Source organism: Ambystoma mexicanum, chromosome 1q (genome assembly GCF_040938575.1).
Source record: "Ambystoma mexicanum isolate Mex_15411 chromosome 1q, UKY_AmexF1_1, whole genome shotgun sequence".
Taxonomy (NCBI): Eukaryota; Metazoa; Chordata; class Amphibia; order Caudata; family Ambystomatidae; genus Ambystoma; species Ambystoma mexicanum.
Window position 1 is genome coordinate 1018369098 of NC_090922.1, and position 26637 is coordinate 1018395734.

Below are 26637 nucleotides of genomic sequence, written 5' to 3' on the forward strand. Positions count from 1 at the left end.
CTGTACAACAGGTGTAGCTGGCACATTTCCATGGGACCTGTGCAGCCATACCCGAAAGCTGGTCCTCATTACAAGTTTGACGGTGCGGGCAAATAAGTAGAGGTCATTCTGTTACCTCCATTTTTCCTGCACCACCAAATTACAAGCTTTGGTGGAATTACCACCAGCAGAATTAGCAAGCAGTCATTCTGGTGATTTTTTGGGGGTAAATCCAAAAATCAGCAGAATTAGCACTCAGTAATTCCGCCGGTTGTGATTCTGCAAAAAATCCACAAGGGAATCCTAACGGACTTGATTAATGGGGACTAACAGTGCCCTACTACCACCTGTAATCCTGTGGTAAACCCACAGGACCAATTAGCTGTAACAGTAAACGGTTGTGGCAGTCATTCTGCAGTATTATCACCGAATTACAGCCAAACTCATAATGAAGTAGTGGATCTATGTTCCCTGGTGGCCTGCCCCGCTCTCCACAAATCCCATTGCCACACCCCCTTTTACACACAATACAAACCCCCAGACAAATGTGCCTGCTGTTTAAGGGAACGTTCAGTGCAGTGCACTTAAGTGCAAGTTTCAACTGCTTATTTTAAAACTAAACGATACCGGAACGGTTTCTTTTTCAAATAAAAGTCTAGGAACAGTAAAACTTAATTTTCAAAAAGTAGAGGAGCACCGCCCCAACTGCTCCCGCAAAGTGGGTTGGTTAGACCACAAAATGGTTTTGCTACCTGCAAGTGGAAAGATACCCTGGTGTCCCAATGTGCAGCAGTGGAGAATGTCTAGTCTCATCTAAAACTTGGCAGTCACATTTCCAAGAGCTAGAACTGGCAATGTGGGTATGCATATAGTATTGTCCATTAACATATGGTACACTTAGCAACAGGTGTTAATATTACCAGACTGAATGGTACTTCTTGAATGGACCTCAGAAAATAAAACAATATTTCCTCGCTATTTCGGTTTGAATATCAACAGCAGGTTAAGCTTGGCTCTTCACAGTAAGAGCCCCACCGGCCTGCCCCGAGGCGATTTACCCACTGTTAAAATGTCGGATCTTCACAGTACAGAGCCCCTCCGAGCTGTCCCGAGGTGCTTAACAGCCCCTCCGGGCTGCCTCGAGGCGCTTTACCCACTGTTAAAATGTCGGGTCTTCACAGTACAGAGCCCCTCCGAGCTGCCCCAAGAAGCTTAACAGCCCCTCCGGGCTGCCTCGAGGCGCTTTATCCACTGTTAAAATGTCGGGGCTTCACAGTACAGATCCCCTCTGAGCTGCCCGGAGGCACTTAAAAGCCCCTCCGAGCTGCCCCGAGGCACTTTAACCATTGTTAAAATGTCGGATCTTTGCATTACAGATCCCCTCCGGCTGCCTCGAGGCGCTTTACCTACTGTTAAAATGTCAGATCTTCACAGTAAAGAGCCCCTCCGAGCTGCCCCGAGGCGCTTAACAGCCCCTCCGAGCTGACCCGAGGAGCTTTCCCCACTGTTAAAATGTCAGATCTTCACAGTACAGAGCCCCTCCGAGTTGCCCTGAGGCGCTTAACAGCCCCTCCGAGCTGACCCGAGGAGCTTTACCCACTGTTAAAATGTCAGATCTTCACGGTACAGAACCCCTCCTAGTTGCCCCAAAGCGCTTTACCCACTGTTAAAATGTATGATTTTCACAGTACAGATCCCCTCCAGGCTACCTCGTGGCACTTTACCCACTGTTAAAATGTCATATCTTCACAGTACGGAGCCCCTCTGAGCTGCCCCGAGGTGCTTAACAGCCCCTGCGGGCTGCCCCAAGGCACTTTACCCACTGTTAAAATGTCGGATCTTCACAGTACAGATCCCCTCCAGGCTGCCTCGAGGCGCATTACCCACTGTTAAAATGTCAGATCTTCACAGTACAGAACCACTCCGAGCTGCCCCGAGGTGCTTAACAGCCCCGCCGAGCTGCCCCGAGGTGCTTTACCCACAGTTAAAATGTCAGATCTTCACAGTACAGAGCCCCTCCGAGCTGCCCTGAGGCGCTTAACAGCCCCTCTGAGCTGCCCCAAGGAGCTTTACCCACTGTTAAAATGTCGGATCTTCACAGTACAGAGCCCCTCCGAGTTGCCCCGAGGCGCTTTACCCACTGTTAAAATGTCGGATCTTCACAGTACAGAGCCCCTCCGAGCTGCCCCGAGAAGCTTAACAGCCCCTCCAACCTGCTCCGAGGCGCTTTACCCACTGCTAAAATGTCGGATTTTCACAGTACAGAGCCCCTCTGAGCTGCCCCGAGGCGCTTAACAGCCCCTCCGAGCTGCCCCAAGGCACTTTACCCACTGTGAAAATGTCGGATCTTCACAGTACAGATCCCCTCTGGGCTGCCTCGAGGCGCATTACCCACTGTTAAAATGTCAGATCTTCACAGTACAGAGCCCCTCCGAGCTGCCCCGAGAAGCTTAACAGCCCCTCCAACCTGCTCCGAGGCGCTTTACCCACTGCTAAAATGTCGGATCTTCACAGTACAGAGCCCCTCCGAGCTGCCCCGAGGCGCTTAACAGCCCCTCCGAGCTGCCCCAAGGCACTTTACCCACTGTGAAAATGTCGGATCTTCACAGTACAGATCCCCTCCGGGCTGCCTCGAGGCGCATTACCCACTGTTAAAATGTCAGTTCTTCACAGTACAGAACCCCTCTGAGCTGCCCTGGGGTGCTTAACAGCCCCGCCGAGCTGCCCCGAGGTGCTTTACCCACTGTTAAAATGTCAGATCTTCACAGTACAGAGCCCCTCCGAGCTGCCTTGAGGCGCTTAAAAGCCCCTCTGAGCTGCCCCGAGGAGCGTTACCCACTGTTAAAATGTCGGATCTTCACAGTACAGAGCCCCTCCGGGCTGCCTCGAGGCGCATTACCCACTGTTAAATAGTCAGATCTTCACAGTACAGAACCCCTCCGAGCTGCCCCGAGGCACTTAACAGCCCCTCCAAGCTGCCCCGAGGTGCTTTACCCACTGTTAAAATGTCACATCTTCACAATACAGAGCCCCTCCGAGCTGCCCTAAGGCGCTTAACAGCCCCTCTGAGCTGCCCCGAGGAGCTTTACCCACTGTTAAAATGTCAGATCTTCACAGTACAGAGCCCCTCCGAGCTGCCCCGAGAAGCTTAACAGCCCCTCCAACCTGGTCCGAGGCGCTTTACCCACTGCTAAAATGTCGGATCTTCACAGTACAGAGCCCCTCCGAGCTGCCCTGAGGCGCTTAACAGCCCCTCCGAGCTGCCCCAAGGCACTTTACCCACTGTGAAAATGTCGGATCTTCACAGTACAGATCCCCTCCGGGCTGCCTCGAGGCGCATTACCCACTGTTAAAATGTCAGTTCTTCACAGTACAGAGCCCCTCCGAGCTGCCCTGAGGTGCTTTACAGCCCCTCTGAGCTGCCCCGAGGAGCTTTACCCACTGTTAAAATGTCGGATCTTCACAGTACAGAGCCCCTCCAAGCTGCCCTAAGGTGCTTAACAGCCCCTCCAAGCTGCCCCGATGCGCTTTAACCATTGTTAAAATGTTGGATCTTTGCATTACAGATCCCCTCCGGGCTGTCTCGAGGAGCTTTACCCACTGTTAAAATGTCGGATCGTCACAGTACAGAGCCCCTCCCTCCGAGCTGCCCCGAGGCGCTTAACAGCCCCTCTGAGCTGCCCGATGCGCTTTAACCATTGTTAAAATGTTGGATCTTCGCAGTACAGATCCCCTCCGGGCTGCCTCGAGGCGCATTACCCACTGTTAAATAGTCAGATCTTCACAGTACAGAACCCCTCCGAGCTGCCCCGAGGCACTTAACAGCCCCTCCAAGCTGCCCCGAGGTGCTTTACCCACTGTTAAAATGTCACATCTTCACAGTACAGAGCCCCTCCGAGCTGCCCTAAGGCGCTTAACAGCCCCTCTGAGCTGCCCCGAGGAGCTTTACCCACTGTTAAAATGTCGGATCTTCACAGTACAGAGCCCCTCCGAGTTGCGCTGAGGCGCTTTACCCACTGTTAAAATGTCAGATCTTCACAGTACAGAGCCCCTCCAAACTGCCCCAAGGTGCTTAACAGCCCCTCCAAGCTGCCCCGATGCGCTTTAACCATTGTTAAAATGTCAGATCTTTGCATTACAGATCCCCTCCGGGCTGCCTTGAGGCGCTTTACCCACTGTTAAAATGTCAGATCGTAACAGTACAGAGCCCCTCCTAGCTGCCCCGAGGCGCTTCACCCACTGTTAAAATGTCAGATCTTAACAGTACAGAGCACTTCTGAGTTGCCCCGAGGCGCATTACCCACTGTTAAAATGTTGGATCTTCACAGTACAGAGTCCCTCCAATCTTACCCGAGTCCTTTAACAGCCCCTCTGAGCTGCCCCGAGGCGCTTTACCCACTGTTAAAATGTCAGATCTTAACAGTACAGAGCACTTCTGAGTTGCCACGAGGCGCATTACCCACTGTTAAAATGTATCTTTTTACCCTCGTAGACATCAGTTCTCTGCTGCGTTTTTCAATACTGACCTGGCCATGCTTCGCACACAGGGTGGACCTATGTGCTGTTTTCGGAGGCATGCATGTGCGTCTGTGTTGCATTTACTTGCCATTCACTTTTTCAATAGTCCCGACCACAATCCTAAAACACGCAAACACAGCATGTATAAAAGGTCTGTTTCAGTTGCTTTTCTTAGACCATACAGAAGTTGGAGGTGGAGTTGGAATGCATTCTACACGGACAGGGAGCAAATACAACTCTAAAAATAGCAACTCAAGGGTATGTTGAGCTTCACATAGGTAAGTGGCACTGATCAACACACTTTGAATTATGCGAAAGGTACAGCTGGAAACATACACATATTGGTTTGATTAGTCACTTGCTGTAAATCGGACAGACCCCCGTTCTTCTCAAAATAGGGCTGTTCTCGCGAAAAGGGGAGGTGCCAAGGAAAGCAAACCTGACAACATCTCAGTGCAGGAGGGACTTGCATCCGCGGCAGAGCTGGCGCTCCGGGACGCTCTCTCGCTCGCTCCAGCGCAGGCTTCGTGGCAGCCGGCTGCAGAGCGCCCCCGCAGGCGGGTCCGGGCGCTGCGGCCCGAGAGGCTCCCTCGGCGTGCGGCCAGCGTGACGTCACCGCAAGCCGGGGAAGCGCTGAAATTTAACACCCAGCCCCTGGAGCGCTGCGGCGGCTGCTGCTCTCCCTTCTAGCAAGAGGCGCCGAGGGACACCGCTGCCACTGGACGCCCAGCCCACCACCTCCGTCCACACACGCTGGCACTGCTGCGGGACGCTGCGCCGGCAGCAGCTAAGGACTGCAGCATCCTGTCCCCCCACACTGAAGGAGCAGGAGCAGGGAAGGGAGCCTCAGGAATAAGCGGCCGGACTCCCTGGGCGAGCGCATTTTGTAGCGCCATGAGCCGGGCTTAATAACTTCCACACGCGCTGCTTGGGACATCTCTGAGTGACACAGTCCTGCCTGGACTCCCATCGCCAAGCGGTGCTGGGACAGCCGTCTGACAAGCCCTGCACGGGACACTCGCTGCCTGGAAGACCCCTCGTTCACGCTCGGACTGGGACTCCTTTCTGACAATTACTGCTTGGGAGAAGCACAGCCAGAGACACCCCTTCTGAAAAGCACTGCCCTGGGGGTGCTGCGCACTCCCCGTTACTGTCAGGGCCACTACTTCGTGCAGCACTGCTCCGGACGCCACTCTGTCAAGGATTACGATTTGGGTCAACCCCTGCTTGGGATACCCCTAACCCATCACCGCCCCCCCTCCTCCCCCTCGTCCAGGATATCTGTCTGCCAAGCCCTGCCTGGGTATTTTTCTGCCAAGCTCTACCTGAGAGGACCCTCTGGGGAAAGTGCCTGGGAACCTCCTTTTCACAGTCCTACCTGGGCTATCAGCCCTACTGTGCCTGCCCCCCCCCCCCTCCCGCTGCTGAAGAGCTGAAATGCGGAGCGCCGGGTTCTGACACGGGTCCCGGGGAGCCTGCAGGCATCTGATTTCATGGACAGTCCCAGCACCGCACAGCGTTTCAAGTTGGCTTCTGTTTTCGGTTAGAACCGCGCTGCTTGGACAAATGCATACAAATGCATTTAGGAGCCCCAAGGACAAGGAGTGGACACATCTCTCCCACATCAGAGACGTGAGTATCGAAACTATGTCACACATATATGCCGAGGGCTGCTCCTTCCACACCCCCCCCCCAAGTGTGTACTCAGCGTCGGCTTCAGAGGTTAGTGGGCTCACTGCGCAGCGACCCTTCCCCCTTAGAACTTCACAGGGGAAGTTAGACCTGTCCCGTGTATGACCAGTCGATGTTTGTAAAAGCGATCGCTCGGAGCAGAAGGAAAACCTCGTTGGCGTTTCTCCAGGTTGGGAAAGCAGAGTCCCGGGCTCCCAGCACTGGACTCCCAGCACTTCCCCCGACCCCCACCTCCAACGCAGCCGAACTGACCTTTCAGGCAAGCGGCTCCCGGTCTTGACTTGTCTGTCGTGTGCCTTGCTCTCCCAAATGGGTTTACACTGCATTCTCGTGCACATTCTGTGTGTCAGTCGAATACACACTGTGTATCCGCCTAGCTCTGTCTGCATCGAATCCTGAAAGGTTTAGTAGGCAATGCATGTGTAAATCACTCACCATGCCCGCAGAGTGCGCCAACAACACCGGCTTTAAGGCACAGCCCCTGTTCTCACTTCTACATCCCGAATACATTTTAAGATCATACGTGTGGGGGCGTATGGCACCCTCAGTTTATAGCTTCGTGTGCCGGCTATTCTTGGGGGCAGCGTGTGCCCCCGACTGCCCCCACCTTGTGGCCCACCACAGTGGCTGCTCTTGCCATGGCCTCTGAAAGTTAAAAATAACATACAGTAGATGGCATGTGCCGCGGGGCTATTTAAAGCGCCCACAGAAGTGAATAGCGTTTATATGTCTACGGGGCATGTCTGCTGTAGGAGCTTGGTGAGGCAGTCGGGAGCCCTGCTCGCAAACTCCCTGTGAGGGGAGGGGGGGTCTGTCAGAAGCCCCTCCCTCGTGTAGCTGTATGAACTTGTTCCTCTCAGGGAGGACAAGCTGCTGCTGAGGAGGCAGAGAGGCAGAGAGGCAGCGGGCGCTTACACGTCAGTGTCCCGAGATAAGCGCTCGGAATTTCCCCCCTCCCGTCCATTGAGAACTCTCAGGCGGAGCACAGCCCCCCTGGGCCGGCTCCAGACTTCACACGGCGGAGGATGTCCGTGGGCCACTGGAGGTGGCCAGTGTGCGCTGCGCCGATGAGTGCTCCCTTTGAGTGACATTACACACATTATCTGGCGCTTGCCAGTACCCGGCGAACGCGACGTGTCAGTGTGTTTGTGGGTCTGTGTGTGGCCAGCCTGCCAGTGGGACTGGGCTGCGCCTAGGTGGTTTGGTGGTGCGTGTGTTTAGTATGGGATCGTTGTGGTGTGTGTTTATTTAAGAGCTACTCGTGTAGAGTCAGATTGTGACCGTGGCATTGAGTCAAGTGTATTTGGCAGTTTTTGGGGTGCATGTGTGGCTGGTGAGTATTTCACGGGCAAATGTGTTTATTACATTTTATGTTGCAATGACCAAAATTTGCGTCCCAGTACTTGCGGAAGGCACTGCAGGTCCAGTGAGTGTGCAGTGGGCGCAAGGGAAGGTGCCAGGGCCCCTGTGGCACGGGCCATGGCGATGTCGCATTGCATGCCCTGTCCAGGCTCTTGCAAGATGCTTCAGTGCTGTGCACCACCAGACACCCTCCATCCCCTCCGTTCGGCCCCGGCACCCTGCTTTCTGCCTCTACCCCTGATTCTGTCGCAGGCCCTACGAGAGAAAATCCCAACGGGTCCCTCACATGAGAAGTGAAACCTCTCTCCCACACTTGACGAGGCTGGCGGCAACATGAGCCCGTGACTGTGCGCGGGGCTGGGCAGTCTCTTTTGGTAGTTTGCTTCCACATTCCCCCAGAGTGGGCTGCCTGTCACCGCGCCCGCCCGACAGTCGCTGTCTTTAATTAGCAAGGAGAGCGCCAAGCCCAATAGCCAACATCGCACTTGCACGCATGCACACTAGGAGGTGGTCCAGGCAGTGCCCGCGAAGTCTGCACACACTGCCACTGTGTCCAGTGCGCGCACAGGGCCAGGCAGAGGAGCAGTGCGCCATTGAAGCGCGCACTGGAACAACCATTTTTAGACTATGTCTGCCACAGCAATGTGAGTTTTCACATGTAGGCTGTGAGCCTTTGAATGCGGGGGGAGGGTCGCTGGTGAGCAGTACACGTGGCCGGGAGATGGGGTTGGGGGCCCGGGGGGTCGGTGTATGGGTACCGTAGTCAGCAGCACGGCGTGTTTCTTTTTTTTTTTCAGGCTCACCCATATAGGACCAGGTCTGCTCATGTTTGTGCTTTTCAATTTCATGAAACATTATCCCAGTCAGTGGCGGTTGAGGGAGGCTTGAGCATTGCCTCGCGTTTCAGTGCGGGATGCCCTCATGCCCTCATGCTGGGGACACACTGGCATGCAAATTGACGTTTCTCATTTGGTAAGGCACAGTGCGCTAAAACAGGGTTCTCTACCCCCTGAGTGCGACCCATCTCCTGGAACAGGCTGTTTATCGAGGTTGACCAGACATCCTGGTTTTGCCTGGACGGTCCCAGTTTTTGGTGCTCTGTAGCTGACTGGCATGAATGCATACTCTCACCCAGATGAAATGCTGCATTTTACAACGCAAGACAGTGTTACTTTGTGATCAATTCATTATAATATGTGTTTATTTGAACAGTAACACTTAAACCCCCTTCTCCTCCAACCTCTACTGAAGTCTAGTGCCTTCACAGCCACTTTCAAGAGTTAGTCCTACTTTTATGTCAGTTGCCCTGTCCCGGTTTTTTACTTTTTAAATCTGGTCACCCTATGTTTATCTGTATTCGTTCTGACTAAAGGGGCTCTCACGTTGTGGGGAAATGGAGCCAGACCTGTACACAAGCTGTTTGGTGGGCCTTCAGACGATATTGTGCTCGCCAGATGTTTTGGACTGTAACTCCCATTATCCATAGCCAGCATAGTCAAAGGTGAGGGATTATGGGAGCCATAGTCAAAAACGCCTGAACAGCCATTGTTTGCAGAACCCCAAGATAAGGGCTGGGAGTGGGATGTGCCGTGTCAGGGTCGAAAGAGCCTTTATTATTTACTGATTAGTTCAACTCTAAACCTCTTTCAAAATTGCCGGTACACAGTACAGCCAAGTACTGGCGATATTTCTCTACCACCCCGGAGCACCAGCAGAACGGGGTCAAGCCCACAAACAACGGAGGGGTGACTGTTCTTTGTTTATGCTATTTTGGTCTCAGGAACCTGCTGTAGTGTTTGTTATCTTGACCAGAGTCTGCCAACCATGGACTTTTAAATCTTAGCAGCTGGCCATCCACCCCTCCCCCATCTAAGGCATATCTTTCTTTATTTTGCTCACAGAGGTTGTATTCATTTGAGACTCACATGTGCTAATAAGATCACGCAAGGAAGCTCTTGCCAGTCTACACACATCACCTTCCTAAGAAAGCCGAGATTTGCTAACACAGGGACATGTGGCCAGGGACGTCACTTAGGAGCAGCCAGGGGTTGCAACTGCGACCCCTAAGGTCTCCCTTGCTACCCACGTGGTCTCCATTGCTACCCCTAAAAAAATTAAAAAAAATCCTTTAAACAAAAATGTAGGCTCCAGCAATATGTGGCTCGTTGTTTCTGGAGTGGGTGGTTTTCTGATAGCTATAGCCGGTAAATTCAGTGGGTTGAACGCTCGCTGCTGCAATGTGTGTGTGATCTGCAGGTTTCAGGTTCGACTCCCGGCAAGGTCAACTTAGCATTTCAGCCTGCTGAGGTTGACAAATGAGTACCAACACAGACTGTGGCAATAAGCCACAAGACGGCGGGCCAATACTGCCCCAGGTAATGCCCCTGGGGCCTTAACGAAGCCCTGGGGGCATTACCACGGGCGGTATTGGCCCGCCGTCGAGGGGCTTATTGCCATTAGTACCACGGCCCGTTAGACCGGGGTACTAATTGCTTTTTTTTCTAATCCAAAACACGTTTCGAAACAGAAAAAAAAGGCAAAAAAATGGCCGCCGGGAAAGGGAAAACATAGTCCGTTTTCCCTTTCCATGGCGGCCATCGGGAGGGGGCGCGCTGGGAACACTCTGTTCCCAGCGCGTCCGTTCCCGAGAAAAGAAGAAAAAAGAAGGTAAGTGGGGTTGGGAGGGAGGAGAGGGGATAGTTTGCAGGGGAGGGGGTGGAGGAAAAAAAAACGTACGTGAGTCCCCGGCGGGGGACGAAGGCAGCCTCCAGCCATAAGGAGGGTCGGAGCGGGGATTGCCTCATTGGCTAAGGGGCTGCCATGCTCCCCTGCAGGGAACCAAAGGCACGTACAGCGTGCAAGGGATTCCCAGCCGGGTAAGGCCCGGTGAGGGCCAATCAAAATGCATGTTGCATTCTGGTTGACCCTCGCCGGGTACTAATGGATGATATTAAAGATACATATGGTGATCCATTCTTGTATGAAATGTATATCACTTCGGGGTGGAGGTCAAATGCCATCAGTTCCTGTGATGTCATCAGACGTCAAGGGTCATGTGATGTCACTTCCGCTACCCCTGGCATTTTTGTGAAATGACGTCCCTGCATGTGGCTTATGCCAGTGACCAGACAAGACCAATGTTGCCACACCGAGTCCCAGCACGAGCCATATTTCCAGTGGGGAGGTATGATGTGAACTGGGGACTATCCATAGACTTCCACAGAAATCCAGGGGTGCCAGATCCACCCCTCCCATGTTTGGTTCCTAGCTGCTAAGTCCCCAAAACAAAATAGTTTTGGCTTGTCTTGAACCACTAAGGCACATTATCATTTAAAGCCAAACTTTTAAGCTATATGACTTATTAAGTTTTCTTTAGAATGTTATGTAAATAATGAGGACTTTTTTCACTGGCCTTTTCCTGCAGGGCTGCAACTACTTGAGGACAATCATGATATTTGATTCTTGGCGAGTAAGAAATGGTGTGCTGTGTGTATTTATAAAATTGAGGTGGCAAGTGACTTTTTTATGGCTGGCTAGTAGCTTGCGAGTTGAATTTTTTCTCCAGGACATTGTACTTTGCACCGACTTCAGTACCGCCCATCTGCAGATAAGAGCAGACAGAGAGCGATGATCAAAGCCAATTATCAGTGGAGGAATCTGGAAACACTTTGGAGGAATCAAGTCACGGCTACAGAGCTTTCCCTCCAGTTAGCTTCATCGTGGAATATTTCAGATACCGTAACACTTTTACTCTAGTGTGTGTTTTTTCAGGGAGCCAATGTGTGAGGTCTGATTACAGCATACTTCCTACTGCCAAACTGAAGTTTAACATTAAAACGCCATTTCAAATGGAAAGCCGCAGCTTAGGCAAGTGCAATTGAATGTTTTCTTTTCAGTTGTACTGCCAGCGGACGTACCTATTCCGAGATTTTGCCTTTTATTATTATTATTATTGTTAGGGTATGTATTGAGTGTGAATCTAGCTTTGGGAAGCAAATGTGCGATTTGCAATCATAGGGGGAAGAACAAGGTTAGCGAGCAGAGAAACAAGGGAGTGGAGATATAACAACAGGGGATGCAGGGCAATTATCAGCAATGGATCTACAAGTAACCAGGGGAGGAAACAGTGATGATTAGATCACCCAGTCCCATGCATGGTGGGGAGTGGATGGCGTATGGACCTAGCTGTTAGGGAGTAACCATTCCTTGAAGAGGAGGGTCTTAAGCTCCCTCCCAAACTGCTGAAGTGAGGGGGCAAGTCGGATGTTGAAGGGGAGGAGGTTTCAGAGTCTTGGGCTTAGAGAAGGCCTGCCTTCTGGTTTTTTCCTTCCTGCACGGACAGAGTTCCAGTCTGCACATTTCCTATGTCCTTCTGGTGGATAGTAGGCCTCCAGAGATGTTGAGTTTCTCAGCGAGGTAGCTTGGGCACTTCAGGATGACAGCCTTCTAGAAGATGCATCTGGATTTGATTATAATACAGGCCTGCAGCGGCAGCCAGTGCAGTTGAATGAGACTTGGGGTGATGTGGTCGAATTTGCAGAGTCCTTTGATGAGATGTGCTGCTGTATGCGTGACACATTTCAGGGGAGAAAGGGAAGGCACAAGAAGGTCTTCCAGAAGGGCATGGCCACCATCCAGGTGGGGGACGACCAATGTTTGGACAGCACATCTGAAGTTTACTAGGGCTTACCTGCAGTATGGGTTCACAAGCATATTCTTGAAATTGCAAGTTTTTCCAGTCCAGGAAACCAGGAGTTATTCCTAGGTCAGTGGACTGTATACATTAAGACCCATGGTTTCGAACCCTTTGTTGCTAACTCTCTTTTGTGGAAGGATATGTGTCCTGCTACCATTAAATGCTGAACATGCTAATATTTTCTAATTCTGATGAAGATAACCTCAATCGTTCTCGTTTAAAGAGCCTCAGCATACTTGGTCCTACCACCGTGACTCCTGCGATAGGACGTTCCCACAGTTGAAACACCCAATCTACAGCCTCCTAGGGCTGCATAAGGGATGTTTGTGTTGAGGATTCTGTGGATCGGGCACAAGTGCTAAACGTCATGCTGTCTGATATATTGTTACTACCCAATTATGGCACCCGATCTGTACCTATAAGCAAATGATACCTTGACACAACTGATAAACCTGGTCACTTCAGTGTGTAATACATTTGATATCCAGTTTAAATAAGCTATACAGTTTAAAATACTTTCTGACATTTAAAATACCACATCAGGAAATAAGCATTGCTTATTACACAGGGTGTATATACAACCATACTCGCACTGTCTCTTTCTGTCTCTATCTCTCTGTCTCGATTTCTCTCCCTGTCTCTATTTAACCCTGTCTCTCTCCTCCCTCTCTCTCTACCTCTCTATGCCTATCTCTGATTCTCTATCTATCAGTCTCTCAATCTCGCTCTCCCCCTGTCTCTCTCTTTGTCTCTCTCTGTCTCCTTCTTGGTCTCCCTCTCATCTCCACTACAGAGGTTCACCCTAGACATGTTCTGTGCAGGGAGTGCTAGATTTCACCAATACAACATGTAAAAATATGTACACAAGTTGCCTTCCCACTTCCTCCCCTCTAGCGTCTTCCAGATGGCCTCCATGACAGTAACTGTCCTAAAGCATACTTCATTTGACAGTCACTCATTAGACTCGTCTGTTGTCAGCAAAAGTACATTACCCTTTGTCACCAAGAAGGCGAGTAGATGCCCCCTGATGTTATTTTAAGATCCAAAAGCAATCACTTTAGAAAACAATACTTTATTGGAAGGGTAGGCTTTATCCAAGTCACATCTCCTATTTTTAAGCCGAAATTACATGGTTCCTTAAAGTAGTCTTGGTGCCATCCATTAGCCATATGACAGGCAATTCATGCAGTTCTAAAAATTATTTTGTCTTGCGCATAAACCAATGTGGTCCTTTTGCCTGTCTTGCCATTTTCTTAAAAATAGATACCGACAGGGAAGAGGTAAAAGCTCTGGCTTATTTCCAACCCTTTCAGAACAGTGTCTCAAAAAAACAAAGGAGATGGCAATCCCTACCAATATCACATTCTTTACGATTTATTTTTCAGCGGCGTAGCCGTGGAGCAACACATTATCTGGATCAACCCATTTCATGGCCACTCCCACTAATCTGTTACACCAAGAGCTCCTCCACCATTCAACCTGTTTCGCCCACCATTTTGATATTTGCCTAGATATCCCAATGACTCTGTTTGGCATATTTATGTCTCTCCCCAATCACCCCGAGGTTGCCAAACTCAATCTAAAAGGGCAGACATTTTAGAAGAGGTGAGCCACAATAAATAATATACAAGTACAAAATATGTGATACAATTCAATATAAAACACCTCTTAATCAAGGCAATGTTAATCTAACATTACATCAAAGAAGTGTTTGGGTATCACACCAAGGAATCCCAGCATAATCCTAACAAGGCCACTCAGTAGGTATATGCGTAGCTCAGTACTTCACTTAATGCTTATACTGATGTCAAAAGAATAACAAAGTACACGTATCCATTCTGATGGAAGTGGCCTCTGTCTGTGTTTTTGGTACCTATCACTACTTGGTTCAATTGAAGCAGAATTCATAAAAACCCTATGCTGAATTTCCAATATTACCATCCGGATTTATATATTATTCAGTTGCACTCATTTTGATTCAGTACTTTGTCGCCAACCCAAGTAGAAAGTACAACTGTTGTCCAATTAACAGTGGGGATATACTGTAGCACCTATTTTTCTATGGAAGTTACATTTTTATTTTCACAGTAATCAAACATGAATAAATGAACAGCATTCCATAAAATTCACATATTTCAACCAAGTGAAAGCAAAGTAATCAATTCGCCATAAACAATTCAAACATCACATAAACATTAAAAATAGAACAAGAAGGAAGAAGGGGAAAAAGAAAAAGAAAATGAAGAAAGAGAATAAGAGTGCAAGAGTAGGAGACAGAAACCAAGAATTTCAATGCAAGATACTATACCTCAGACAAAAGGGCATTACAAAAACCATCACACAAACCATAGGTATTATACAGAACATGAGCGTTCAAGGGTAAGTATATAATACCCCAGATCAAAGATCAGCTTTATCCATATGCATCAAGAAAGCACCTATTTTTCCCGTGAACCCTTTGAAGTCTATCATACTTCATAGGAATTTAAGATGTAAACCAGCTTTCTACAGATTCAATGTCAAGCGAATATCTAAGATTATCCTTAGATAGGATTGATGGATGATCCAGTTCATGGTAACCAATTCTCTAACAACCCCGTCCTTTCTTCTCCAAATACAAATATCCTTGAAACATTTCTTATAAGATTGTTCCTAGGACAATAGTGCTATAAAAATAATCATCAAACTCTGAAATCCAATGGAAGTGACATTGAGGCCTATGATATCAGAAGCATAGGTCGATGTGCGCACAAAAGAGGTATGTTAAAGGGTAGATTAATATGGAGACTGCCAAGCTGTGCATAAGTAACTTGATAAGAAAGGGAGCCAGTATGCATCCCTCTTGAGGCTGGTTTCAGAGTTGATTTTGATCATTCTTTTTGGAAGCTTCCTTTTACACATATTGATATCGATCCTAATAGACTCCTTTCACCAGCGTTCGTAGAACCTGGAAGATATGTAGTAGGTCTATAAAGGTAACCTGTTGATTGTGCTCAGAGATTCTCATTATCCTAGTTTCTAGGGCAACCTTTCTGTCCCGCCTAGAAGAAGCTCTTGGACATCCAGCCTAGCTTCTTGGGTTGATTATTAGATCCTAGCCAGCGCTCCTAAGTCCTAATCGTGGCCAAATGCACACACGCATCCTAAGCCTCCTCTTAGAACTTTCCCATATCTGGATTCAGGTCCCCAAGGGCATTCCTACCATAAAGCATTTTGAGGCTATAAAAATGGGGAAAAGGCTATGACTACTACAATGCAATACAATACACGTGCTGAACACATTTCAGTAATCCATTTTGGATGTGGGTGGGGAATTTTTCCCTTCACTAGCTCGACTCAAGTTTGCTGTCATCTTCCCAAAACAATAGTATATGTCGAAATGTTCAAAGCAGTGTAACTCTAAATTCAAGGTGTTTCATGGAATTTCGTTGGGTCAGCTGTCAATTGTGACATGCGGCAGCACTTTTCAAGTTGTATTATCCACAAGCATGTCCAACAAAAATTATTGTTTTATGTTTTTCTTTGATTTGCGTGGCAGTCATTTTACCTTAAGTTAAATCATCCAGGGTTTCTTCCTTGGTATTGATGTGATCTTGTTATCAGTACTTTAATCACACGATTTTACTATCAAATTTGATAGATCGTCATACCATTTCACCCCTTAACATTAAGGAAGTTCAGGGGAGATTTAGACAGAGGAGAAGGTGCACATTGGGAAGTTCTTCTTGACATAAAAACCTTTCATGGGAGAAACTACACGGACAAAGTAAACCGGGTATAAAATACAATTTGATGGCCCCTTCTCAAGAAAGCACACTGAAATAGAAAATAGGGCTGCAGATGGGTCCGTTTTTAAAATCTTGTCCCCGTTATCTAGAGGAGTAGACAACATAAATGGTTACATTTGGTTTCACATAATGTGCGTGTCAAATGTCAAAATATGGGTTCTATTATTTAAATTTACAAGAAAGCAATTTCACCTAATTGCATGACTTGGGGGTTAAGATAGTATATGGGGTTAGTCTCCTTACCCCAGTTTCCAAAGGATCTAGAGATCCCAGAGGTTTCACACACGTTTTGGCTCAGAGGAATTTCCTGAGCCAATCAAAGCATTTTAAAAATCCATATTCGAGTTTGAGGTTCAGAGGAAGCCTGTGGCATGATGTCTTTTTTTAAATTCCCCATTATATTCTGAAATGGGGCTCAGGTACGGTCAGTAGTTTTCAGCCCGGATAATGCATACAGTTGAGTCTGAACCTGCAATTAGATTCGGTAGATCTTTCAAAGTTTTTTTAAGATACTCCCAGAATAGAGCATCCACATTATAATCATATTTTCTGGGGATTTTCCCCGTCAAATGAGGATCTGTCCTTGAGAACCAGCATGTGCTTTGTGCACATATACACATAGTTTGTCAGGCACAATAAAATTGTCATTTTCATTGATTTTTCTCAAACGTTTAAAACAATTGTTATCCTTTTGAGACAAGGCACATCATCATGGTATGCACAGATAGCCTATGAGATGTGCAAACATGATTGTGCAACCACCTTCTATGCCAGGGAACACTCCAAAAGTTTAGTATTGTCCCATCCTATCTTTAGTAATTGATCCCATGTTCTTTGGCCATTATTAACCGGTCATGCCATTCTTATCCTATGATTGCAACCCTGTCCTAGCTATTTTCCAATGGTAAACGCCAGCAGAAACCCCTGCGCACAAGTGCATGCACATGCTGCCAGCCGTACACATGCACACAGCCGTCATGTTTAAAGGATGCATACGCGCAAGACAGCCAATCCATCTGCCTTCCATATGGCCCCTTGCCTTGTCACTTCCGATCTCTGCTAGATTGCAAAGGCACATTCCTGCTCGTTTTATGGATGGCTAGTCTGACAAAAGCTATCCATGTCATTTCACACAATAGGACATTTCTATTTACAGAGAGGTCAGCAGAAGTTGTGGAATGAAAAATGAACGTCTTCTAAACCTCTATGCAAGGCTACTTTCACACTGTGTTACTGTTTGCCAGATGCAGGGCAGGAGCAGGTTCTTTACCGCACACAAAAGCCCTGACTCTTATAAAGATTGCACAGCAACTCAGACCACAGAATACATGCGTCTGTATCGTAGCCAAGTCACACACCACTGTATGGTTTATGATAGACTTTGCATCAGTGGATGGGAACAGACATAAACAAATGTTAAATGACACAATCATCATAACCGTGGAGAAGTACATTTCAGCAGAGTAAATGAGAGGGGATGTTACCCCCCCTGCACACCCCTGCCGGGGCACTCATTTATAGATGGAGCGTCTGCCCTCTCTCTCAGAACCTCTGCCTTTTTTTTGGTCCATTCATGTAATCTATAAATAGCAGCATAAAACGTCTGAATTTGGAACTGGGTAGAAGTATCCAGTAGATAACAATAAAATGCTTCTACCTCTGCCGTGTGGTGGTGGTTCGTGTAGTTCCCTCCTAATGCCCTCTCGCATTCTAGGGTCCCTCTAGTATCTACTCCACCAAGCTGTGTATGCCTGGTCTTGGTCAGGGATAGGGGGAAACCCAGAAAGAGTCTTAACCTTCCAACGTGAATACTTGGCTACTTACAAGCTAAAAAGGAGACCTATAACCAACGTATTATACAAGCAGAATCCAACACTAAGGAGTTGTTTAAAGTCCTTAAAGAACTGGAAGCCCCTTCCCCTGCCCCTGATACCTGCACTAAAGACAGGCAATGGTGCAATAACATTCAAAACGCTCTCCTCAACAAAATCACCACCCTGCAATCAAAAATTAACGCCAAACAAACTTCCCTACTCACCAACCCTCCCACTAAACCCTCCACCACGCCAACGGCCTCCTTTACTCACACCCCTTTCAGCTTCACCCCACTCACCATCCTCGAGGTCGAAAACATCATTCGCAACCTAAAACCCTCTAACTGCCAAGGTGACTCTTGCCCAGCACCTATCATTAAGGAAGCGGCACATGACCTTGCTCCGTTCATAACCACCTTCATCAACTCTTCATTCCTAACTGGAACAGTACCCAACAATTTAAAGGACGCCTGGGTTATCCCTCTCCTAAAAAAACCGAATCTAGACCCTGAAACACCAACGAACTATAGACCTATTACCACTGTACCGTTCCTACTTAAAATACTTGACAGAGCAGCATACCTGCAGATTCAGAATTACTTAGAAACTTATAACCTCCTCGGCTCAAGACAGTCTGGCTTCAGACCCAAGCACGGGACTGAAACAGCTCTTCTTGACCTAAAAACTCAAATTGAGGACCTTAAAGACAACGGTAAACTGTCCCTTCTACTACTACTGGACCTATCTGCTGCCTTCGACTTGGTAAACCACCAAATACTATGTCGGCACCTGAAATCTGCTGCCCACTTCTCTGACAATGCATCCAACTGGATCAGCTCATTCCTCGACAACAGACACATGAGAGTTTTCTCACCCACCGCATCGGCCGACCCTACACCAGTCCCGTGTGGAGTCCCGCAAGGGTCCTGTGTCTCCCCTACTCTCTATAATGTCTTCACCAAACCATTATTTGATGTGCTTGACTATCTGGGTGTCACCTACACGAACTACGCCGATGACACCCAGATACTCATACCCATCACTGGTGACTACATTGCTGATTCCAAAGCCCTCAATGACATTTACCTTGTCATTCAAGCTTGGATGGCCCAGCACGAGCTGTGCCTCAACGATGATAAGACTGAGCTTCTCATCTTAGGCACGCAACAGAGACTTAACAAACTAAGTCCCCTGTTCGGCTCCTTTAACATTGACGGTAATCTAATTAAAGTATCTAAAGATACCAAAACCCTGGGTATCTACCTGGACGCCTCCTTATCTCTCACCCGACAAACCAATGCAGTGGCTGCCGCGTCTGCCTACACCTGCAAATTGATCTCAGCCTGTCGCCCATTCCTCACCGCCAAGAACTGCATTACCCTGGCCAGGACCTTGGTTATGTCCAAATTGGACTATTGTAATGCATTGTACCAAGGCACTAACCAGGGCAATCTCAACAAACTTCAGACTACCCAAAACAATGCCATTAGAGCGGCCCTTAATATCCCTCGATCTGCCCACATCTCAGAAACAAGGAAGAACCTCAACTGGCTCTCCGTCGCCCAAAGGATCTCACTGAAAGCACTCACTCTTACATACAAATGTGTCAACCAACAGGCCCCCTCATATCTAGCCTCTCGATTCACTCAACATATACCAACGCGAGTACTCAGATCTGCACAGTCCCACGGTCTTGCAATCCCTAGATTCAAGCTTCACACAGCTGGTGGTGTCAGCTTCCCTGTCCTGGCAGCCAAGCTTTGGAACACTGTACCACTCACCATCAGAACCTTACCGTCATTCAACCTATTCAAACACAAAGCCAAGCTTTGGCTAGTTACATCTCACTGACTCTGACGGACCATCCGGCTTTGCTTTGCTCCGACATTACTGTCCCGCTCATTGCTTTGCTTTGTAAACGTCAATTGTATATTCTGTATATTCTGATCGCAATCTGTTGGTACCAGTGCGATGATTTGTCATACCTGTAACTTTCTGTCAAGATATGCGCCCGGTTGCCTTTGGGCCTGGTCTGCGCTATATAAATAAATAAATAAATAAATAAATAAATAAATAAATAAATACCACAGCCAACCAATTGGTCTAGCCCAATTTTGATGACGTAAACTTTCCCCGAATGCATTTGTACCGATTTCCCCCCAACTTTTTTGCAGCAAAATGCATATGATACGTTGGGGTAAGGTATATATGGGACAGGGGCGTAGGGATTGTAAGGGGCGGTGAAGGGGGTCTCCACATGTATTTTGCAGTAAACAAATTGAAAAAAATCGTTAAACCTAATTCAGCAAAAGAGTAGGTCGGCAAAATGCATTACGCAAACCTTCACAGAACGACCCGTTTAGAGGCAATGTTTCTGCCAGCTCCCTTGACATGAGCTCTGACTGTCCCTTGCTGAGCGTCCATGTCTAAACGGATGTGGTGGGAACTGCAGTTCTAGGTGAAGCTGGAAAGACTGGGCTGCCTCTGGATGTTGACGGGTATTTCCACAGCGGAAGTACTTCCACCAGGCAGAGTGCAACCACCTGACTGCTCTTGCTGGTGAGTTCCTAGATATTGTGGGTCCTCCACTGACCAGCCAGTTGGCTGAAAAGATAGCAAACGCCTTGAAGAATAGCTCTGTGCCACGTTTGATGCGGTGGATCATCTTTCTTTCTTTCATAGTCTTTCTTCTTTGGGGGGGTCAAAAGCTTTGTTTTTCTTCTTTTCAACCAATCCTCTGTGACTTCATATTCTTATTCCCTTCCTTTTTTTGGTCCCCCAAAGTACCATCCTGGAGCCTCTCCCTTTTAAATTTTACACTGCCCCTTAGGCCTCTCCGATCTTGGAGTTCGTTTCCAATGCACATTTCTTTGATGACAATAAACATGTTTTCTTTTTCTTTTCCGGGGCTGTCGTTGAGCATTTGTATGTTTCTTTCATCTCCATTAATCAATATCTGAGTTCACATTTTCTTTGTTTATATCCCCCAAAAAACAGAACTTCTTCTTTTGGCAGCTTCTAGCTATGTCTCACCTTTATTTCCATTACACCACTTTCTCTAAAATTGCTCATAATTTGGGGTTTATTTTTGATGTTGCCTTCGGGGAAATATAGTAGAAATACAGAAGCAAAACATTGCCTCTGAGCCTGTTCAACTAACTACTAGCCCTTGTCTTGGCACCTGTGTTTCTGAGAGTCTTAAATAATTGCAACAGACTCAGTCTCAAGAAAGAACACATGTCATTTCAGAAACTTTAATTTTGTACTTCTCATCCTACTTTGGAGAGTCCTAATGATGAAAGGAATGTTATATTTTTCCAACAATTATTTTAGAATTTTAGAAACAACACGACACAACTCAGTGACAGAGGGCAACCCACCTCAAGGGATGAGGGCGGAGAGAGTAAGGCCATCACGATCACTTTGTTTGTAAAGGAAAACACTTTGTTAATATAAATGTATCCCCTAGGACATGATTTGTGTGCTTCTATGATCATTTTACAGACGGATATTTGGACACAAAATGACCAAGAAGCTGTTTAGTGTTAAGATATAAAGAATGCAGCCTTAATCTGAAAGTTTACCATTGATGGAGTTGTGATAGAACAAGGTCCCACTTTTGAGTATTTGCTCATCCTCATAATTGAGATCGCATTTACAAAACATTTCTTGTGTGCACCTATGTCACAAATATAGTGTAATATTAATAATGTCAATATTACATAGACTACTACAGCACGGTTCCTGTGCAATATTATATGCAACATGTTGCAATAATAAAATTACATTAAAGTTTTTGCATTCAGAATATCTCTAAAGAAATAGCTTTGCAGAATGTAAATTAACAGTCTCTTCCTGCATAAGGACTTTAGATTGGGGGGGAAACAAGAATGGTGTCGCTCTGCCTGATATTGACATTTGCAAAACTACTGGATTTATGAAAAAAATAGTTATCTTCTACTTTTGGAACACATTTAGGATGCAACACCGTTGATGTGCTTGACACGAGCAACTTGCATTGTGGGTAGCACTTTGGATAATGAAAAAAGGCTCTTTCATGCACTGATGTCGAAACTATAACCTGGATAAAATTCCTGATTGGGCTCACGGCCTAAATAGAAAAATATCATGAGTATTTCGGGGGTCATTATTCCAAAGTAATTTGATTTTCAGAAATCTGCGTACTGAGCTAGAATCTTGGTGTAGAAGCCCATTTCATCTAGCAGGTTAGGTTTAAGTCATCATCTGGGCTTCCCTGGGCAAGCAACTTCCATACTAAAGGCACCGCTGGTGGGGGTGTGGTCTTCAATAGTCCTAGTACTCATGATGGCATGAGTGATGCAAGATAACATATCCTTGTTAGCAACATTTTGCCTATTCTCGAGTGGGGAAGAGGGGTTAGAAAAGAAAGCGAATTAAAGGTCCTTGGTGCGATCGGTATGGTAAGATCCTCCACGTGTCTGTCACGGCTAGTGAGCTTACCGTGCTGTGCGTGCATTTTATATGTTGGGAAGGTGAGTTCTTATTTATGTGAGGGCCAATGGGCATGTTATTTTACACCCTGATGATGAAGCTGTTTGTAGTAAATCCTTGAATGGGGTTACCTTTATTCTGCGTAAACTCATCTGGTGTGTGGGCCTAGCTATTAGCAGTCATGAGAGTTTTGTCCTCAATTTGTATGTGATGATCACATATCGACCTTATTCAGTGCCTGACTTATTTGAGCTTTAAGACCTTTATGTGTGAGTATGAAAACAACACCTGTTCGTCCCAATGCCGGATGGATATGGCAGATGAAATCCACCCTTGTTGCCACCTCAGATGTAGTCAAGTGATTTTATTGGATCAACTCCAAATCACATTTTCCCATTGACAGGTATGTAAGGAACCTGGTTCTTTATAGGAGACTAGTAAGGCCCCAGACATTCCAATAAATAATATAAATAAAAGACATTTTCATCCAGGGATTATTGGAGGGTCAGTGACAAAATGTACTGTGGGTGAATGGGAATGAGGGGTGCAACACTTGTTGGAAGCATTGCATTAGCCATTCTCTGTAATGGCCAGTATTTGAGTAAGTGGTGAACAAAGGATGCCCTGGTTCCAGTAGGGGTGCAGGGAACAGGGGTATGGTGAACAAGGGGTTGCCCACAGCACTCATCAAACCTACTAAGAGAAACACTTTTGCGGGGCACCCAAGGATCAGCCATGGCATGGAGCTCAGATCCACCCTTCCATCTAATTGTAGAAGAACAATAACATACATTAACTCCCTTCTGAAGGTGAAACAAGAACATTGATTAGTATATTCCTTAAAATGGAGGCATTTGTGGCCAACTAATAAACCAAGCAATGGAATATGTGATGATATGAGGTTGTTGCCCTTGCATCAGTGCCCTGGGTAAGGTTAATATCGACATTATGCCCATCATCGAATGAAAGAGATTCTTTTTCTAAAACTTTGTTTAATTGTGATTTAGTTCAAAGATTACAATTACAAATGTATAAAATAAACATGATCATCCAACAAATTTAAAAGTAATCCTTGCTAACTAAATCATAAAAGCTTTCTTAAAAACGATATGAGACATTTATAAAATAAATACAAATAGAAGGAACAAGGCATCACACTCATTTAGACTGTAAAACGATCCTACAATCAAAGACACGTTTCTCCTCATATCGATGTACAGACAGGAATTTACAGGAAGTCTTACGGTCCCAATTGTTATAGGGCCTCACAATCCAACAATGGTCCTATCCTTAGCCAAAGCTTAAATAAGGTCATGTTCAATCTGTAGCCTGAGGCCATCAGGCACTTCCTCCAGAACCGGTCACTTTTTATTTCCACAATCCAAGGAGTGAATTTGTGCAGGTAATTTATATATATATATATTGCAAAATCTTTTACAGCGTGTTAATACATGTTGCACTTTTTCTATTACCAAGTGCACTCTACATAGCCTGCATCCTCTATTTTCCTTCTGTAAACCCAAACAAGCCCCCTCACCAGGAGCATTTTAAATCTTTATCCGATGATGAACCGTCTTATAGCTGGCCAAGGAGACCTTAGTAAGTATTTTTGTGGGGTCAGAAACATTGTTTGGATCGCGGCATACCCCCAGTATTTATTTAAATCAGACACGTGCATATGATTTAGTCCCCAATCCCACATTCTTACTTTATTATTGAATTCCATGATCAGGACCCCCTTTTCCTGCTCCCAATCTGTAATCCATCCTATTTTTCAAAACAATCCCTCACATAGCTTTCTCAGGGACTCCAAGTCCCTGCTTCCCCATCTTGACAATGCCTCTCCCATAAGACCCAAAAATGGACCACTTGAGTTCTTTTTCATGTTGAGGTATAGTGTTAAGCGTCTGATCAGCACTGTGGCCAGTATGGAACTAAGACCCGATTCTAGTCTTAGGGCTTGCACGGGGACACCCTGCAGCAATGCCAATATGCCTTGCCAGATTTTTCCTTCTACTACATTTAACCAATCCTGATTTTCAATTAAGTAGGCTTCCATATCATAACATATTGCACACATTATGCATTGTTTGTAGATTCCTGCTCTACTGAAGCCTGCAGTCTGGATGTCAAAGCTCTTTGACATCACAGCCAAGGCTGATGCTTTTTGACTTTTTTCTACGTGCAAAAGAGAGTCAGTCATTTCTTCATTAAGCGTAACCCCCAACTATTTATACTCAAACACATGCTCAATCAGGGTTCCTGATATATAACACTTGTCACTCTTTCCTTTTCTCTTTTTACCCAAGATCGTAGACCTCGTTTTGTCAAGGTTGAGTTCTGCTCAGCAAATGTATACGGATAGTCAGCCGAGTGATTTCGACCAATCAATGTCTGGTTCAGTAGGACCAGATCATCTTCGTAGGAGACCCGACCCATCTACTGGCTACCAATTCTCGGTGGGAAGTTATTCATTTTTTTCAAACCTGTCAGGAAATCCGCTAGCTATAGGTTGAAGAGAATGGGTGACAGCGTGCACCCTGTCTTAATCCTTTCCTTATAGTCATATCGGTGGTGCAGGTGCCCATGCTATGCCACCTGATCTGCACGGTATTATCAACATGAAAATCCCTAGACACTCGCAAAAGGTCTATCAGCTTCCGCCACAATATTTCACGGTTGACTGTATCGAAAGCTGACTCGAGGTCGACAAATAAGGTGTAGATAGGGTTCCCCGATCTTAACCTGGTCCTATTTGCAAGAATATTCAGCATCAACATACCGTCTGATGTACCCGACCTGGTTCTGAAGCAAATCTGGTGCTAGATAAGTATTTGTTGGTCATTTGTCCATGTTTTCAACCTATCTAAGATTACATTTCCAAACAACTTGCCGGTTGCGAAAGAGTTTCCATGTCTTTGTGGGCCTTCATCCTACCTGGGCTAAAGAAGCCATATTTGATGTCAAGGGATATTAGTATTGATTGCATTGAGAAGAAGCACTTCCGCATGTTTGCTTTCTTGTGGGGGCGGTATTGGTTGATAATGATATTGTTTACCAATCCATTTCAGTAGTGCCAAGTTCTTGGTGTTTTATGTTACTTTAACGTTGAGTGAAGCACAGCAGATGAAACTTAATACCCATTGGCTTTGATCTTTCATTTGTGGCTTGCCACAGAACCTGCGTGTGAATGCATGGAATTTCTAATGCGACTGTCAAGGGCATCCCCAGCAGCTTTGTAAGAGACCTTTTTAGGAACACTACTGTGCCTTCTCCTTCCAGTTTTTCAGCAGATTATTCCTCCGGCTTTCAATTGTCTTGCAGAGGATCTTGATCTTGTTTTCCATCACGTTGATTCCGGGTTCCCAATTACTGATATCCCAATCTCACCCACATCTCACCCATATGTGATTGAAACCTGCCATGTTTCTCTTCATCTGGGACATGAAGGGTGTCAGCCCTGATAGTTTTGACATGAGTTCCGCTATTGTCAGTGAAGGCAGACTCTTGGAGGGTGACGGATGGCCCACTTTGTTTTGGTGCAGGATGTTACTAGTGTTGTGATGTCTCTTTATGTTTACCATTGTAGCCTCTCTATTTTGACCAGCAAAGTGCCCGGTTTGTTGCACCACATTTGCCCATCCCTGTGTGTCAGATTCACAACACCGTTCTGCTACGTAGCCATGTACCAGTGATGATCAGAGCACTTTTCCTGGATGAGAAAACTTGCGTGCGCTTTGGTGTTTCTTTTGTTTGAGATTTGCAGATCATAAAAGTTATACCAGACCCCGGCTCCTGCAGTGTGAGTGCCTGGATATTTAGCACACAAAGACGTATCCGGGTGGTGCTATACCACGCGGATGGTGTATGGCAGACATGTTTAGCATGCAAGCACCAGTGCAATCACCTGCCACCTAATTACAACATATTCAATTGAAAAAGGCAAGACTTCAGTGGTGGGGGGACTATGGTATGCCTCACCACTCTATAACTGCCGTCACTTCAGGCATCACCCAATACCATTCTTCTGCCCAAATTGTGCTGTTATGCACTTAGACCATAAATGTCATGCCAATGTTAGGTGCGTTGCAATGGAAATCGCACTCTCGTGAAAGGTGAACTGGGAGGCTACAGCATGCAACCCGCAGTCGGCGCTCTGTAAAGATGAAACTTTATGGACTGGGGCCTGATGGGCATAGCTTTTAAGACGTCTATGCATAACCAGAACATGATGGTGCATCTTAAATTGACCACTCCTTCAATTGCCCTCTTTCCATTCCTATGCCAGTACTCTATTAGCAGTCCTTGGGCCATG

At 46.7% G+C, this 26637-nt stretch overlaps 1 protein-coding gene and 1 long non-coding RNA gene across 2 annotated transcripts in view; one reads left to right on the forward strand and one right to left on the reverse strand.

Moving 5' to 3' along the window:
- The window catches only part of LOC138540502 (uncharacterized), a 43366-nt gene extending 36666 nt beyond the window's left edge, over positions 1-6700 (reverse strand). Inside the window, exon 1 of the long non-coding RNA XR_011288552.1 lies at positions 6625-6700. This is a non-coding gene — a long non-coding RNA (uncharacterized lncRNA). The remainder of the gene's footprint in view (positions 1-6624) is intronic.
- The window catches only part of COL24A1 (collagen type XXIV alpha 1 chain), a 910546-nt gene continuing 888882 nt past the window's right edge, over positions 4974-26637 (forward strand). The window contains exon 1 of the mRNA XM_069641689.1: positions 4974-6129. Coding sequence (XP_069497790.1) covers positions 6074-6129 — 56 coding nt within the window. The 5' untranslated portion in view covers positions 4974-6073. The remainder of the gene's footprint in view (positions 6130-26637) is intronic.